This window comes from Sinocyclocheilus rhinocerous, unplaced genomic scaffold (assembly GCF_001515625.1).
Source record: "Sinocyclocheilus rhinocerous isolate Xijiao unplaced genomic scaffold, SAMN03320098_v1.1 scaffold1338, whole genome shotgun sequence".
Classification (NCBI taxonomy): Eukaryota; Metazoa; Chordata; class Actinopteri; order Cypriniformes; family Cyprinidae; genus Sinocyclocheilus; species Sinocyclocheilus rhinocerous.
In genome coordinates, this window is record NW_015632722.1 from 365,960 (window position 1) to 383,498 (window position 17,539).

Genomic DNA, 17,539 nt, shown 5'->3' on the forward strand with positions numbered 1-17,539 from the left:
CTTTTTTTTTTTTTACCTTTGCTGTGCACCTTTGCTGTTGGAAGGAGTGGGTCACCATCCCCACGGATGATTCTGTCCGAAACGTCATACACATCATCACAAATCACAGCTGAAAATTAAGGTAAATGTTATCAGGGCGGCTCATTCAAACTAACTGCATTCAAAGTGTCATGATATTAAGTTGTGATACTCTAATTTTAATCTTTCTCAAACATTCAGTCTTTGTTTGGCAGATAATAAAATGAGCAAAAGATACACAATAGGCGTGCACTGAAGGAGGGATCTGAGCAAGAAATTAATAGGTCTGTTCTGCAGGGATGCATTAAATTGCTAAAAAGTGACAGTAAAGACTTTTACGTTGTTACGAAAAACTATTTCAAATAAATGCTGTTCTTTTGGACTTTCTGTTCTTAAAATACCCTGAAAAAATGATTGCAGCATAACTGTTTTCAACATTGAAAATAATGAAAAATTAGCAAATTAGCATATTAGAATGATTTCTAAAGGATCACGTGACACTGGTGACTGAGTATCGAGAGTAAGAGTATTACTTAGTATTATAAAAAAAATGAATTGTTTTATTACGTCTTAAATTGATTTTTCCTTACATTTCTGCCATATGTACATTAATTGACAGTCACCACTGATAAGCTACCACTAAATATTGTAGAAACTTAATTTGCTGTAAAGTTGCTTTGCAATGATTTGTATCGTGAAAAGCGCTATACAAATAAACTTGACTTGACAACAAAGAATAATAAGAATTTCAAATCTCTATAAAATGTGAGGACATATTATTATAGTAATGCAGGGGGAAAGGGAATAAATGTGCTTAACTGATATTAAAACAGTGTCAAAACATTAAAAAAAAAAACTCACGATGATCCTTAAAAATATATATTTTTAAGCAAACTTTCTGATTTTTAGGTACCAATATGCACAATTTAGAGGTAAATTAGGTAAAATTTTTGTACCTTACGGTACCGCCCCAGTGATAGCTTTGTGCCTTTTTTCTGAGAGTGTAAATAAAGGAAACAGCTGGTTAACGTACCAGCAGAAGAGATGGCCTTTGCCACAGTCTACAGCAGGGGCTTTGAGCAATGGGAAGCTCAGAGGGTCAGAGGCTCCAGGGCCTGGCCTAGACAGTCGTACGGCTCTTTCACATCTGGCTACGGGGCACCAGCGAATGGCAGGATTATTATCCACAAAAGCCTGGTGACGAAAAAAAGAAATGTGGTGAAACTTGCTCTTTGTTTTGGATGACGTAAATGACCCAATATCCAAAACCAATTTTAATCTGTAAATCATACAAATCAAATCAACATGATATTTCAATCAAACATTTTACTTCTGAGCATGTGTGTTTACAAGCTTTTTTTCCTCAAACAAGCACTGGCATAAACTCAACCAACAGCAGGATGCTGTCAGCATTTTGATTCAAAGCCAACGTCAGACAGTCTATGATAAGAAAAATAAAATGGCAGCTTTGAAATGGTTTCTGGTGCTTTGTGAACTGCAATTGTACCTTAATGTCAAACTGCAGGTAGCGCTTATCCATCTCTCTGGAGACAACGCTTTCAATGACTTCCACAGGAACCAGCTGGAAGCAGTCATAAGCAGGGCAAAAGATGTTATGTGCTTCCCCTTCTTGGATCTTCAGATTCAAAAACCTGACATCCAGACAAACAGTGTTCAAAGACTATGAATACATGGATCATAAACAACCTGCAATATAGTGCTTTTTTTAGTGGAGGAGAATTTTTTCTATTCATCCACAGGATTTAAAAAATGTAAACAACAAAAAAACAAGTTTTGAAGCGAAAAACAAACAAAAACATATTTTTTCTTTGATGAAAAGAACTACTCATCACATAAAGCATTGCAAATGCCATGATTAAATAGGAAATGGTAAAATATATATCTAAAGCATAGTCAGTGATTACGTGTATAAAACAATATTTGACGTTTATTGCTATTCTGTTTATAAACTATTCCAGCATGTACACTATAGTTTAAAGGTTTGGGGTCTGTAATATTGTTTTAGGTTTCTGAAGTATCTTATGCTCACCAAGGCTGCATTTATTTGATCAAAAAACAGTAATATCTGTTAAATATTATTATCATTTAAAAACTTTTCTAGATGCTATCTTAACATATTTTAAATGTAATTTATTACTGTGATGGCAACACTGAATTTCCCAGTCTTCATGCCACATGTTCGGTCAGAAAATATTCTGATATGCTGATTTGATGCTCAATAAATATTTTTGAAAACAGTTGTGCTGCATAATTTTTTTGTGGAATCCATGATATATTTTGTTCAGGATTCTTTGATGAATAGAAAGTTGAAAACAACCGTGTTTATTTCAATTTGAAATCTTTTGTAATGTAAAAAATTCTTTACTGTCACTATTGATCAATTTAATCCATTCTTGTTAAATAAATGTATTCATTTTAATTTTTTAATCTTACTGACAACAAACGCTGTAGTGTAAGTAGTTACCTGTAATGGATACATTATTAAGAAAAACATCTGATATGATCTGAACTTGTGATTTAAACAAAACTTCTATTCCTTACCCTTCCCAGCATGCCCTGCAGAATTCGTGACCACAAGACATATCCACAGGGTCCTCAAACACCGATATGGTGCACATGCAAATCCCACACTACATGGGTACAAAAACATTGAACAGACTGTGTCAATATTCTTTTCAATATTTGTACACTGAATGATAAAGAATGTGGATCATAACGTGATGCATGGAGATTAATCTAACCAGGGCAAGGCCATCAGTAGGTGACAGGCTGATCTCATCAGGGGAGGTGACAGAGGAGCGAGTTGTTCTGGGAGTTCTAGGTGAAGGCAGAGTGTCCCAAGCATTGTAGCCACTCGGTGGGGGAGTTGGCATCTGAACACCTGAGCGCTGGCAGCAGTCCTCTGCATTAGACATCCAGTCCTCTAGAAGTTTTTCCCTGTCCCAGTCTTTTCAGTAAAAAGAAGGTTTAAACCGGGCCATTGGTTCAAATAGCTGTGTATAAAACATCAGATATTCTGATAGGCTTTGACAGTGCCACGGCCAATCAGAAGCAAGCAAAGTGTGGACAGACAAGTTGCTTGAAGCAGGATCCTGGACGCATAACGCCTGTTTAGGACATGCAGCAGATGTCGGCTATATAATGTTCTGAGAGAACTTGCGATTTGCTATTTTAATTTTCAAAAAAATACTATATTGAATCCACTTCTGTCTCTTGGAATGTATGAATGTGAAATTGGTGCCAACTACTTCAGTAAAGATTAAGCATGGAATGTTCTGGTTTGCCCAGTAATAAAGTCAAACCAAACCCTTTTGCTTGTAATATCTTCAAGAATGAAGGGTCTTGGATATTGGCCAAATTTGGCATATTTCTTTAATTGATCAAATGGATCAGCTGGCACAGTGACAGCCCTCTGCAATATATTACCTTTTCATCTCTTCACAAATACGTACTGCAGCAAAACTATGGTAGAGGGATCAGACGGTACTTATAGCATGTAGTCCAAAGTGTTTCACAGAATATTATGAGCACAGTAAAACCATTAAGTCAGAGACTTTTCATTAGTGTTCACAAAATCTAAAAGATTTTACCCAACTACCTCAGGATTCACTTGTGATGCCAATTACTGTAAAAAAAATTGTTGCATACAAACCCAGTGATATCATTGGATGAGTGGAATTGTTTGACTTCAAAAGTCGCTGCAGTAAATTCATACCGTGAGCTCGCAGCAGGGCCTCGGCCGTGAAGAGAGGAGCCTGCAGCATATCCGCCGTCTCCACTATCAACATGTCTTTCAACCGACGCAGGTCTTGCAGTTTCAATCCCTCATATGGCTGGAGAGAAAAAGAAAAGAGAATAACAGGTTTGGGAGAGAGAGGGATAAAGATGAGAAGTGTGAAGGAAAGAGGGTGTGAGAGGAGAAGTGATGGAAAGAGAAGTAATAAAGCTTTTCCTTTTAAACTTCTATATTGCTCAGCCTGTCTGGAACAGAAAACGAAGCAATCATGAGTCTGCTGCTGGCAGTTGGGTCTATCCTCTTTCAACTGGTGCCCTATCCTTTGACAGTACATTACCAAGTTATGATTTATCTTGAGCTCACATCCTCAGCGCATAGCACACAGCTATAACTAAAGAAATAACGGTGTACTCGCACACGCACAGTGAACGTTAGTTTCTTTGTTTGTAAGGCTGCAAACTTCTGCCTATATTATATATTGGGCAATAAATTGATTAACAAATTTAACAAACAGAACAATAAATTGAAGTTAATTACAAGATATGCTGAAACATAAATTGAGAATTGCATAAATCAATATTTGCTGAGAAAACCTTACACAAGAAGATATATTATTCTATAAAATATAATATTATATATATATATATATATATATACACACACACACACACGTACATATTGCATATATATACATACATATAGCATATATATTTATATATAAAATTGTACAAAATAAATATATTGAAAATTGTATATACTGTACATATACACAGTATCATTCAAAGGTTTGGGGTTGGTAAGAACTTTTTTTTTTTTTTTTTGGAAATATTTGGTGTTCTGGAAACATTTCTTATTACCAATGTACAAAACAGTTGTGATGATAATATTTTTGTGAAAACCGTAACCGGCTTTTTTCAGGAATCTTTGATGAAAAGAAAGTTCAAAAGAACAACATTTATTTGAAATGGAAATCTTTTGTAACATTATATAAATGTCTTGTCACTTTGGACCAATTGTATGCATTCTTGCTGAATAAAAGTGTAAAAAAAAAAATGTATATATATATATATATATACAGTTTTAACACAGCCGTACCTCTCGTCGGTCAAGGGCGGCATACTCTGCTTCAATCTCCTGAGCTCCGGCATCCTGAGAGAAAACCATCTGAGACTCCAGACTGAGCGCCAGTTCCTTGTGATGCCGTTTCTCCGCACAGTCACACGGCGTCTCCCTGTCCTCGTTCTCCACGAATAAATCTGCATTGTTCTTCACTAACAACTGCAAAAACACAAGACTAAAACCTAGCTAGTGGCTTCACTGAGTGATCAATCCTAGTGTACTACAATTAAACCAGAAAAGTAATCTTGCATGGTCATGGAGTTTGGCCACAGTCTAAAAGAACTGAAACTGAACTGAGGCTTTGCATCAAATCAACTGAAAATACTGTAAAAACACATACACAACTTGGAGGCCTGAACTATGTAAGAAAATAACAATCTTGTTACCTCGACACAGTTCTTCATGCCAGCCGCTGCTGCGTAGTGCAGGCAGGTGCTCTTTTTGTTGTCGGTGGCATTGACGTTGGCTCTTTCATACACGCCCTGGTCTAGCTTGGCTCCGGTCCACTGCAGGATCATCTGGAGGCACTCAGCCCGCTTCTGTTCATCCTCCTGGGGGCGGCTGATCCGCGGCTGCAGCGCCCCCTCACTCAGCAGGATCTGTGGGCCCATGCAAAGCAGGTGCAACGCAGTCTCATTGTGAACGTTGCACTTGTTGGGGTTGCCATCTTTGGAGAAAAGGAAAGACCTGCAGGAAAGGAACTAGAGTAAGTACAAACTGTAAATCAGAAAGAAAAAAAAAAAATCGGAATTACATTTAAGAATACAATTTACAACAGCAAAACACAAACAGTAGACGCAGCGAAACTAAATGCAAAAATACTGTACCCTAACAGTCTAGTTTTTGTGCATATTAATTTTGTGCAAATTATTTTAATTCAGACTTGATTCTTTAATGAATCCTGTGTACTGATCTGTAAACAGCTTCATCTTATTTATTGAAAATAACTGCATAAAAACAACAAATCATTTAAAAAAAAGGCATCACTATAGCTTACATAAGCAAATTTTGCCCAACACAAAAGCAATATCTATCTCCTTGAATTAGATCATAATTTGAAATATTTATATGAGCTATAGAATATTCCAACATTTTTAAGATTTTATTAGATCTTGTGACTTTTTCAGGCCTGATATTTGATTTTTCCAGAATTAATTTTTTGCTTGTCCAACTTGTCCAGTCTATTTTTGAAGTAAGAGCAGGTACGGATATTTGTAACTTGAATATGTGAGGCTTCCAGTTATTTTAGCTGTACAAAAACAATCCATTATGCTACTTGATATTGCAAACAGGTATTTGTTGTGCTATTTTAAATTTACAATTGTAATCATAAACACACCGGTTTTACCATTTACTGCACTCTGTTGTTCTTCTATTTATCTACCTATAGTAGCTAAGGAATCAGAAGTACATTCACAGGAAATAACTTACTTCTGCATTGAACAATGAGGTGGAAAGAATTACGTCATATCCTGTTATCGAAATTCATTGATTTTGCATGCTCAGAACCTTAAGGGTGCCATACAATGAACAGGAGTTATGCATCATACCGGTTAACACTTTGTGGATGACGGTATGTTGTATTGCCCAATCAGCATCCAAGACCAGAACTATCACATATATTGATTTTATAAGCCTCTATAAAACACCTCAGGTAGAAGACGACCTTTGTCTTCCTCCCAGTGGTGGCATCTACCAAAATTTCATAACATATGAGAGTGCATTAGGGTCATAACAATATTAACAATGAAAATGTCATGACACTGTTCAACACAGCTGGAGGCTGCAGCGTCTCCCTACCTGGAGGTAATTAGAAAGACTAATATAATTTTCAGGCGATTACTAGCGGGAGCTTCAAAGTAATTCATAACAGGTTTGAAATACACCATAGAATGGACTTAGGGAAATGTACAACCTTGTAAGCTTTAAGAGTGAATTTAGTGATTGCATCCAGCAGGCTTTAATGTCTTTTAGTGGAAATGACTCAGCGAGCTGTTCTGGGAAGTCTGTGATGTGAATCTGTCAATGGGTGTTTATTAGTTAATGAAACTGAAAACAACAGCTCTAACTCCCTGCATTCCCCTAACCCTGCTCTCCAACTGAAACTGCACCTGGGAGGCCTGAAAGACTGGTTAAACTACCACAAATTGATACAGACACCTGTTAACTATGCGACTGTTAAATCTAGTGAGATGTCACAATAGAACCTTATTGCAATAATGACGTAACCACATCATGAAATGCAAAGCCAAGCATTTAAGCTGGAATGACACCAATATCCAAAGATAATGTCTAGACAAGCAGGTGACAGACATCTTGTGCTTTGTTCTGCTGTATGCTCACTAATGAAAGTGTGATCATTATAAAAACAAGACCAAACAAAGGGTAAACATATGTTAAGCCAGAGATACACACATTTGGCCTCAAAAATTCTGGGTGTGGTCTAGACTGGCAGGCTGTTTTTCCAAGAATCAGTAGCAGCCAAAACGTGAACCAGAAGTCCAGTTACAAAATACAGAACTCTGGTATTAGCTTTTAAATACAGAACCACTTCAAACTGGCCGTTCTAGCTTGGGTAGTGGTTCGAGCTAAGGTGTTTGCAGTTTTGTCAATATCTTTGTTTTCAAACTAGGATACATGTAGAAGCATTGTTTGGCCTTGCAAGTTCTAATTTGACTGGCTGAATTTGAAAGTCTGCCTGGAAACAAAGTTGTGCTCACAAGGTACCGGATTCATACTAGTACTTTCGAGAAAGGAGTAATAACTATTAGACTAATTTTGCCGGGTTAATGGCATCAAACCATTCAAATAAAGGCAGTGAAATCATTGAGGTTACTAGTTGTGTGCTCCAATGAGCTGTAAAATGAAACGAGGAAAGTGAAAAGGAAAGAGGAGGCACAGAGAGTCCTCAGTAGCTAGCTGTCCTAACTGGTAATTACCAACCATTTTCTCAGAGGGGTGCTTTAACTACACTAAGTCAGAGTTGGATTCAAGGCTCCAAGTGGTCTTGACTCAAATACCAAGCAATGGAATTCAACAACCATGCAAAAATAACCTTGCATCGCACAAAAACACTACGGGCTCCACATAAGCTTCCCGTTCCATGCATATTTGCTTTAGGTCCTGTCTGTTAGGGGCCAACATGGGAATGGTTATTCAGTGTTTCTTGTTCTCCCTGAAGCAACAACCCTCTACAAATGCTGCTATGCTGTTTGGGTTTTCCAATTACATGAATAGAAGTCTAACAGTATTATCCCTCTTTGTTAGGCTACATATTGATATTAAATGGGTTCATATGTTTTGCGCTGACACATACACCACCGTTCAAAAGTTTGGGGTCGGTAATATTTTTTTAATGTTTTTGAAATAAGTTTCTTACGCTTACCATGGCTGCATTTATTTGATCAAAAATAACTATATGCAAATATATATATATATATATATATATATATATATATATATATATTACTGTCACTTTCGATCAGTTTTGTGTGTGTGTGTATATATATATATATATATAATATGCAAATTATTATTACAATTTAAAATAGCTGTTTTCTATTTTAATATATTTTAAAATGTGCTTTATTCCTGTGATGGCAACACTGAATTTTCTTGAAATTTCTTGTCATTCCTGCAGTCTTCAGTGTCACATGATCCGTCAGAAAGCATTCTAATATGCTGATTTAGTGGTCAAGAAACATGTATTATTATCATCAATGTTGAAAACAGCTATATTGCTTAATATTTTTGTGAAAACCGTGGTAAATTTTTTGAAGATTTTCAATGAATGGAAAGTTCAAAAGAACAGTGTCTATTTGAAGCAGAAATCTTTTGTATCATTGTAAATGTTTTTACAGCCACTTTTAATCAATTTAATGCATTCTTGTTGAATAAAAGTATTAATTTCTTATTAAAAAATAAAAATAAAAATCTTACTGACCACAAACTTTACAGTACAGTAACAGTACAGTTACAGGAACAGTAGTGTATAATGACTACAAGCACCTAATAATAAAAAAAATCTAATTCGTCATTTATTTAGCTTCACATAATCATGAATAAAATTAAATACTTATTTTAATTTTAATTATAATTTAATAACTAATAATAATATACATTTTAATAATAAGTTTTTCTAAAATGTTAAGGATCTGCTTTAAATAGTGTCACTCTTACATTCAAATTTAAGGTGAACAATCAAAACTCAACCAGTAGAGGCTAATGCTTGTAATTCAGTGCCCAATCATTCGCAGGCTCATACCTGATGAGGCGAGTCATGGCATGGCGTGAGGCGTAGTGCAGGGGTGTGTTGTGTTGATAGGGCTCCCCATAAGATGCGTTGGGCTCCAGTGCCTCTTTAAATTGAGGGTTGTTCTCATAGAGCTGGCAGGCCAGGCCTTCGTCTCCACTGATAAGTGCTTTACGAAACTTGGTGGCGGTATTCCCCATGGCAGGAGCTGTAGTGGGAGCCGCAGAGCGGCCCACATTCAGTTTTCAACACTCAGCCAGCATGAGAGTGGATGGGTGGCATACCACAAGTCCTGTAAACACATCAACACAATCACATTGTCTGGGATCTGTTATTCACGGTTATATCATGGGATGGAAAATCAATATGGAAAATCAACAGCACCATATTGCAATCTCTATTTAAAAATTTGACATCAGGCAATCAGCTTTTGCTCCGAATGTGATACATAGTAGGGCTGCACGATTAATCGAATGCGATTGTCATGCGCATTTTGATAGTAATGCCGGTTCTGTAATCAGCAGGAAATCATCATCAGCATTTTCTGAGTTTCTTCTGCGAGGCGTATTTGGAGTTTCAGCGTGAGAGCGCCCTCTGGCCTTTGGATGGAGATTTACTGCTGATCACAGAACCGTGCTTCACTGAAAGATACGCATAACAATCGCAGCTTCTGTCGTATCGCGATCTCGATTCCATTTCGATTTATCGTGCAGCCCTAACACATAGTTTCAACGCCCATCACTAGTCCATTACCTTCACCTCAAAGCTTGACTCAAAAATAGTGTTAGGCTTAAATCTAAAGTGTAAAATTACCACAAGAAAATCTTGCACAAATAACAACAAATAAGACTGGAGTGCCATTACGGTTTGTCGTGATCAGACCCATCAATAATCTTTCTGGACTCTGAACTTAATCTATAAAGTCTGAACATTTTGTGACAGGTGACTGAGTTGATCAATGAAATCGACTGTTGGGTTTGCACTTAAAAAAAAAATTACTCAAGTGTTTTGATATTGCCAAAGTGTTTACACTTTTCTAGTGTCTACACTTTTAGGGTAGAAGAATGAAGGTCTCGAGAAGCATTTTTTAGAAGTTGATCTTTTGACTTGAGCGCTGAGTTTTTAGAAAGCTGTGTAACGTATGAGATGCTGCAAAAGATGCCAAGCATGATCGCAATTGTCAAATACATCCATAAAGCGCATGTTTGCATAGAAAAACAGTAGAAAAGCAACACAAACATGCTCTGCGTGACCAGTCCTTTGCTTTAGAACATATTAAACAGTAAATAATTATACAGTGCGGCTTTAAATATAACTCACATAACTATCTTGTGGAAATCCCTAACGTAACAAAACCAGTCTGCTTCACAAAATGCTAATTTGCATATGACCACATTGTGCAAATAACAATCTTGCACAGGTGTCCTTATCTGATCTTATTGTTATCTGATCTTATTGCCTCTTTTTGCTAAAAAAGTACAAGTACACTTAGAAAGAAACCTTTTTAAAAGGTTACATGACCTGAGGGCTCTATAATATTTCATCAGCAAAACAATCCAGTATGCATCATGTCATGCTCTAATAAATCTACTTGAGAGGGTTGTGGGAGAGGAGAGGGTGGCAGCAGGTGCACTGATCGGGCATGAGTGAGTGGGAGCTTCGACCCATTTTTTTAGGTCATTCTGTCTGCTCGTTTCCACATCATTTCACATCTCACTCGCATTCAACAAAAATGTCTGCGGAGTTACATCAGAAACAAAGCACATTTTAGAACTCAGAAGGATCATTATAAACACACTTTGGGCTTGTGGTCGAACGGCTCATTTTCAGGTGGGAAGTCTGAGAATGCAGAACAGATGAAATAAGAGCAGCACTTGGCAGGCACACAAAGAGAGGGAAACGTTTCTGTTCCACAAGCTTCCCCCACACTAGAGCTCAATCATTAAACATACTGTGTGTCCATTAATAGAAAAACTCCATTTGCATTCATTTTACAGGCAGTGGGCTACTTTCAAACAATGCAGGCTTTGTGTTACAAGATGATCCTCAACTGCCGTTTTCACTTTTAACAATGTCTGAAACTCCAAGCTAATTATTTGCCATGACTGACAACAACAGCATGCACTAATCTGACATTTAAAGTGACAGTACCAAAACGTTATGATTTTTTTTTTTAACATGGAAGACAAAAGGTGAAATGTGAAGGACTCATTGCATGGTTACACTTTATATCAGGTGGCTTTAACTACTATGTACATACATGTTGGTTTATTGTAATTACATTTAAAGTACTTTCATTAAATGAACACTTGTAGTTACACTTGACTTTACCCCTAACAATAACCCAATCCTTATCCCAAAACTGTAACTCTTCATCCTTACTCCTAAAAGCAATCCATACCTCAAACTTGGGGGAATTTTCCAGAATAACATGTAGTTACATAGCAAATCCAGTCTAGTAGGTATTTAATGTTAGTGGATAGTAGTTAAGGCCACCTAATATAAAGTGTGACCCATTGCATATTTTCCCCATTTAACAAAAGCGAATGGTGACATGGCTGACATGCTGCACTACATCTCCTTTTGTGCTCTTCAAAATAAAGAAAGTCATGCGGGTTTGGAACAACATGAGGGTGTAAAGAATGGCATAATCTTCTCTTTGAGTGAACTACCCCTTTAACAATACACAAAAAGACAACATGGTGACGAACTAAACACATAAAACAGATTACATACGCTGTTTACAGATTACTTAGTGGTTTCGAAAAGAAAGCAGTTACTTACAATATTCTAACAGACACAAAAGATTGTTTCATGTAAACCATCACAATGTATAAACGCTGCATACTAGCTCGGTGAATTGCTTATTTGTTTTCAGTGGTGGAGGGGTGGGTTTCTCTCTGGCAGCTAAATTTCTCATGAAGCATTTGCAACAGTTCTCTAAGAATAAAACTGGACAGAGCATTCAACAAAAGCTCTGAATCTCTGCCTGAAGTTTTTTAAGGAAGCATTTACTGTGTTGACAGCTGATCAGCATCATCAGTTCAGTTCATCATACCGGTCTATGGCTGACAGACCCCTTGCATTAAAGCCATCTACCCACAAACACGTTTGATAAAGCAGAGCTTTCATTTTCCACACTCCCAAGCTGGTCAGGCGGAGATTTCGACACCAAGGCGTGTTGACATGAGCGATCAACACACAAACAATCTCACACGTACCTCATCACTGATTTGGACGTATCCACTAAGCGTCGACACATCAAACGACCAAAAGCTTATATCAACATTGTTATCGGACAGAAGACCTTCGATCATGTCAGAGATTATGTAAAAAGAAATGATAAAGAACTATATAATCATAGGGGTGGTGCTCGTGGCTGTGTTTGCTGGTCATGCTCTCATTTCATAGGACAATAATCTGCGTCTCCTTCGCGGTTTTAACGGTAGATGAAGGACCGAGTTTAAGAGCCACTTACCGCCACCTACCGAAGGTCCACCCAGTATCTTGTACATTAAAAACGTTTTACACGTAAAGAAATTAATGTTACAGTAAAATTTGTTTTAAATCATATACACTCACATGAGTCATATCAGTGCCTTAAATGATTTAATTTGATTTTTTTTAAACAATAAACATAAACACATCTGCAAAATCCAAATCTGAAATAAATATCTTTATAAATAAATAAATATTAATAATTATTTGTTTAAACATCAATAACTTTAGATTACTCAAGCACAAAAGAACATTTAAAAAAAAAAGACAACGACAAAAGAACATGACAGATTTTTTTTTTTTTTTTAAACAAGCACAAACGACAAAACAAAAACCAACAACAAAACACAACTCATGTGGACATAAACTGATAAGTTCACTGGTAAACCCAAAGATATTGCCAGTTTCTGCTGACCGACTTGTGCCTGGCATGCCCATGATTCATACAATAAACATTCAAGCCACAGGGCATATAGGAAACCTGTCTGATGCCAAGAACTTATTCTAACTAATAATAAGGAATAATGGCAATTATAAAAGAGGGGATCATAAGATTTATGAAAACATTGAAGTCAAATGGACTCTGTAAGATAAAATAACACTGAAATAATATATTGAAGAACATCTATTTAGGTTAAAAAAGCAACATTCACTACTTTGCAAACAACTTTAGATATCATCACACAGAAACCATTTTAATCCATTTTCAAACGTATACAAGCAAACTGTGAGAGAAATGACTATAGCAACCATGTTTGCAAGCTCATCTTTCAATTTTAATAGCTAATCAAGGTTACTTCTTTAATATCAGCAGGCTTAATCCACCACGCTGCTGCATAACTGACCTTCCATCTTTTATTAGGTCGTGTCAGTAAACAATACTTTTATGCTTTTAATATGGAACCTGAAATGTATATACATATGCAATCTGAGACCCCAGAACACTTGAATGTGTTTGGTCACGTAAGTGGAGGATGATGAGGTTATGAGGAGGATTGGGAATTAGGGAGGACTTGAGGAAGCTATTTAAAGCAACTGGAAAATATTATCGGCTGTCTGGAGTGATTCACTTTGATAAATTGATGTCAAGAGCTTAGAATCATTGATTATTACAATAAAATACTCAAATCTAAAGCTGCTTATGTGTTTATTATATGTTGTGTTATTTAAAAAATCTATTCATAATTTTGCATACAGACAGATTTCACTCTGGCACAAAATGAAATAATCTTTTCTCATTCTGTGTAATTGTTTCAGAAGAACAAAGCATACTGGAAGATTTGAATGATTCATTAGCGTAGTTTATTTGAGACATTTTCGCTTGCCTTTCTCATATTTCTAGTAAAAAAAACAAAAAAAATCCAAAGATATTTCAGCACAAGTATGATTTGCAGCATCCCAATAAAGCCCCACCGCAGGCATGCACCATGGGACTAGCATGCAGAGCAGCGCAACGCGAGTCACTCCAGACGGCACCAGGCTCTCACTAGCTTCCTCCACCAACACCACAGATGTGCAGCATCTGAACTCTCCCGAGTTCTGTTACAGAGCTGTCTAGCAAAATGTTACCTTTACCGCCTTGCTTATTGAGAGAAAGAGACAGAAGAGTAGGGGAGAGAGATACTGGATAATGGTTTAAGATGTAACACGTACAGGAATGTATAATGAAAGTTAATGAGTCTTCTTTAAAGAAAAGGCCAAAAGACTTTCATGGAATATTATTCTATGTACGAATGCCAATTATAATATCACCTTTTTAATGAATGTCCACTAATGTATGAAATTACTAAGAAAGGTGTGAGATGACATGGTATGCATGTGTTGCATGTTCACAGTATGTACAACTGAATGTGCATGCGCATGTGTTGTAGGGGATCATGGCTGTTTCCTGTGAGAGAATGGCAGGTCAGAGGTGAGAGAGGTCAGTGTCTAAGGGTCACAGTGAGCTAGAATGAGGTCAGACTCGGGGCAACTTCTTTTCAATGAATTCCTTCACAGCAGACATCTCCTGTAAAGCCAATCAGAGAGTAGTATGGGTGTTAGAACTAGCATGAACAAACAATATAGTTTTACTGTAACCACTGTACCACATCAAAGATAATATTTTGCATGATTTCAGTTCAGACCTCATCCTGTTATTAGTTCACATGGAGTGTCGTATATAGAACAGGAGTTTGCTTCCAACTAAATCTTGCTGTTCTTAGCAATAATTACAGTACACTGTCAGAAAAAAGGCATAAAAGTTGTCACTGGGGTGGTACCCTTTCAAATGATTCACCTTTGTACCTTATTTACCATTGAAGTATGGAACTAGGGCTGCACGATAAATCGCATGCGATATTTAACGCGCATCTTATCAGTAACATATAAGTACTTTTATTACTTTTATTCAGCAAGGATGCATTCAATTGATTAAAAGACAATACATGAGAAGACAATAACAATAAAAGACATGCATAATGTTAAAAAGGATTTCAATTTCAAATTAATTATGTCCTTTCAACATTCTAGTCATCAAAAATATTGAAAAACATGTATCATGGTTTCCACAAGAAATTAAGCAGCATAACTGTTTTCAACATTGATAACAATAAGAAAAAAGTTTCTTAAGCACCTAATCAGCATATTAGAATGATTATCTGACACTAAAGACTTGAGTAACGGCTGCTAAAAATTCAGCTTTGCCATTACAGGAATAAATTACATTTTAAAAAATATTAAAATAGAAAACTGTTATTTCAATTGTAATCATATTTCACAATATTACTGTTTTTTAATCAAATAAATGCAGCCTTTGTGAACATAAGAAACTTCTTTCAAAAACGTTAAAAAGTAGTGTAGTAATACACAATAAAGAACTGCTATTCAAATGAAGACATATAGGTAGGTCTAAAAGGATTCTACGGATTTTTTTGTTTTTGAAGGAGAATCTGTGAAAGCCTGCATGATGAATTTGAACATGGTAAAACATGTTAAATGTAGGTTTCTGTGAGCGTAACAGATGAGTCTCACCTGTGGACAGGAGCTATGCATGAGACCCGGGTAGGAGCGGAAGGTGACATTCTGAGGAGAAATTATGGTCTTGAGCTTCTCTGCTGTCATGGCCCCGAATTGCACCGGGATCATGGGATCCATCTCGCCATGACACTGCAGAATGGGAGTGTCCTTGTTTCCACTCCCACTTGCAGCCTAATGGATAAAAAAGCAGATCCATATTGAGACATACCTATTTACATATATACATATTTATCCTCACACAATCTCACTGCTGACATCTTGTACCTGTGGGAAAGTCTTGTGAAGTGGAAGCCAACAACTAAGTCCAACAACACCCGCTAGCTGCCGCTGAGAGGTCAGAGCGGTGTAGAGCGAGAGAGCTCCACCCTGAAGATCAGACATCAAGAGAGGAACTGAACAGCATCTGCAATGTCAGCCATTTGAGTAATAGTAGAAAATTTCAGGATGGATCACTTACCTGAGAGAAGCCACCAAGAATGATACGACTGGATGGTATACCATTCTTTACCTCGTGATCGATGATGGCCTTTACTATTGAAGAAAAGGTGTGGTCTATACTTAGTGCCACATAATCAAATTTCAACATATAACAACTAGGGCTGGGCGATATGGGCAAAAATTCATATCTCTGTATTTTTTGGCCGATTTGCGATAAACGGTATATATCTTGGTATTTTCGTTTTTGTATTTGTATTTTTAAAAATCTGTATTTAATATACAGTGGGTACGGAAAGTATTCAGACCCCCTTAAATTTTTCACTCTTTGTTATATTGCAGCCATTTGCTAAAATCATTTAAGTTAATTTTTTTTCCTCATTAATGTACACACAGCACCCCATATTGACAGAAAAACACAGAATTGTTGACATTTTTGCAGATTTATTAAAAAAAGAAAAACTGAAATATCACATGATCCTAAGTATTCAGACCCTTTGCTGGGCTCATGCAAAAATGGAAATATTTCCATGGCTTTCTAACATTTACAGATGGAAACTATACCTGTGAAATGTAAGTTATGCATTCAGGAAGACAGCACATCTCAAAACACATTAAACAGCGCGAGTAGCCTAGTGTCTCTGTCAGCGGCACACGCAGCCTTTCTGTCAGAGCATATGATGGGCCGAGCCGCTTAAACTAATATGCGAAACGAAACTATGTCTTACCAGTTTTTAAAGGCCTTAATATGAAGCTTGTCACATGTTTAAAATAAATTGGATTATGCACTTTCTCCGCAGCAGCTCAGTCTGTGTCCTCCGCTATACTTTCACATGCGCTCGTATCAAACTACTGTATATTGATATAAATGGTATTGTCTAATATCGAATCGCTTATAAAGAAAATATCGATATATCGTACAAACTCCCATACGATATCACACAAGCAGGGAGAGCAGTAGGCTATTACACAAGTTCTGATTCTGTCCCAAATATCACGAGTTTAAATGTGATTTTATACAACAGTTCAGTAAATACAACATTCTCTGGCATGAAATGTCTCATAAACTTGACGTGTTTCTTCGTGTGGTTTTACATTTGCTGACACAAACTAAGCCAATTTTTGGATGCTTGTTAGTCTTGGGACAGCTGTTTTCAGGAAACTGCCCAAATGCAAAAACAAATTTAGCTCACTGTTCTCTGCTGCTCTCTTAATCCCTGCTTCATCCTCCGGTGACTCTGGGCTTAAGTTAATCGAATGAAGACATTTACCGCCACCAGTATAATTTAATTAATAATAATAATAATAATAATAATAATAATAAAAAACATTAAAGGGATAGTTCACCCAAAAAAAAATAATTCTGTCATCATTTACTCTCACATCCCTCATGTCATTTCAAACCTTTCTTTTGTGGAACATAAAGGAAGGTATTTTGAAGA

The 17,539-nt window shown here is 36.7% G+C and overlaps 2 protein-coding genes across 5 annotated transcripts in view; both read right to left on the reverse strand.

Moving 5' to 3' along the window:
- Positions 1–12,552, reverse strand: part of LOC107742824 (ankyrin repeat and IBR domain-containing protein 1) — a 30,626-nt gene extending 18,074 nt beyond the window's left edge. For 2 of the 3 annotated variants that reach the window (XM_016555877.1, XM_016555875.1), the window contains exons 1-9: positions 12,368–12,552; positions 9,159–9,438; positions 5,281–5,581; positions 4,871–5,053; positions 3,755–3,872; positions 2,781–2,986; positions 2,581–2,669; positions 1,526–1,670; positions 1,052–1,212 (exon numbers count right to left, since the gene is read on the reverse strand). In XM_016555877.1, the coding sequence (XP_016411363.1) occupies positions 1,052–1,212; positions 1,526–1,670; positions 2,581–2,669; positions 2,781–2,986; positions 3,755–3,872; positions 4,871–5,053; positions 5,281–5,581; positions 9,159–9,346 (1,391 nt within the window). In that variant the 5' untranslated portion in view covers positions 9,347–9,438; positions 12,368–12,552. Of the gene's footprint in view, positions 1–1,051; positions 1,213–1,525; positions 1,671–2,580; positions 2,670–2,780; positions 2,987–3,754; positions 3,873–4,870; positions 5,054–5,280; positions 5,582–9,158; positions 9,439–12,161; positions 12,248–12,367 lie in introns of those variants that run through there. The other variant, XM_016555876.1, reaches the window with a different exon arrangement.
- A 1,412-nt stretch (positions 12,553–13,964) lies between these two features.
- The window catches only part of LOC107742825 (acyl-protein thioesterase 2-like), a 7,000-nt gene continuing 3,425 nt past the window's right edge, over positions 13,965–17,539 (reverse strand). For both annotated transcript variants that reach the window (XM_016555878.1, XM_016555880.1), the window contains 5 exons: positions 17,291–17,359; positions 16,120–16,193; positions 15,927–16,028; positions 15,657–15,833; positions 13,965–14,652 (listed from right to left, as the gene is read on the reverse strand). In XM_016555878.1, coding sequence (XP_016411364.1) covers positions 14,602–14,652; positions 15,657–15,833; positions 15,927–16,028; positions 16,120–16,193; positions 17,291–17,359 — 473 coding nt within the window. In that variant the 3' untranslated portion in view covers positions 13,965–14,601. The remainder of the gene's footprint in view (positions 14,653–15,656; positions 15,834–15,926; positions 16,029–16,119; positions 16,194–17,290; positions 17,360–17,539) is intronic.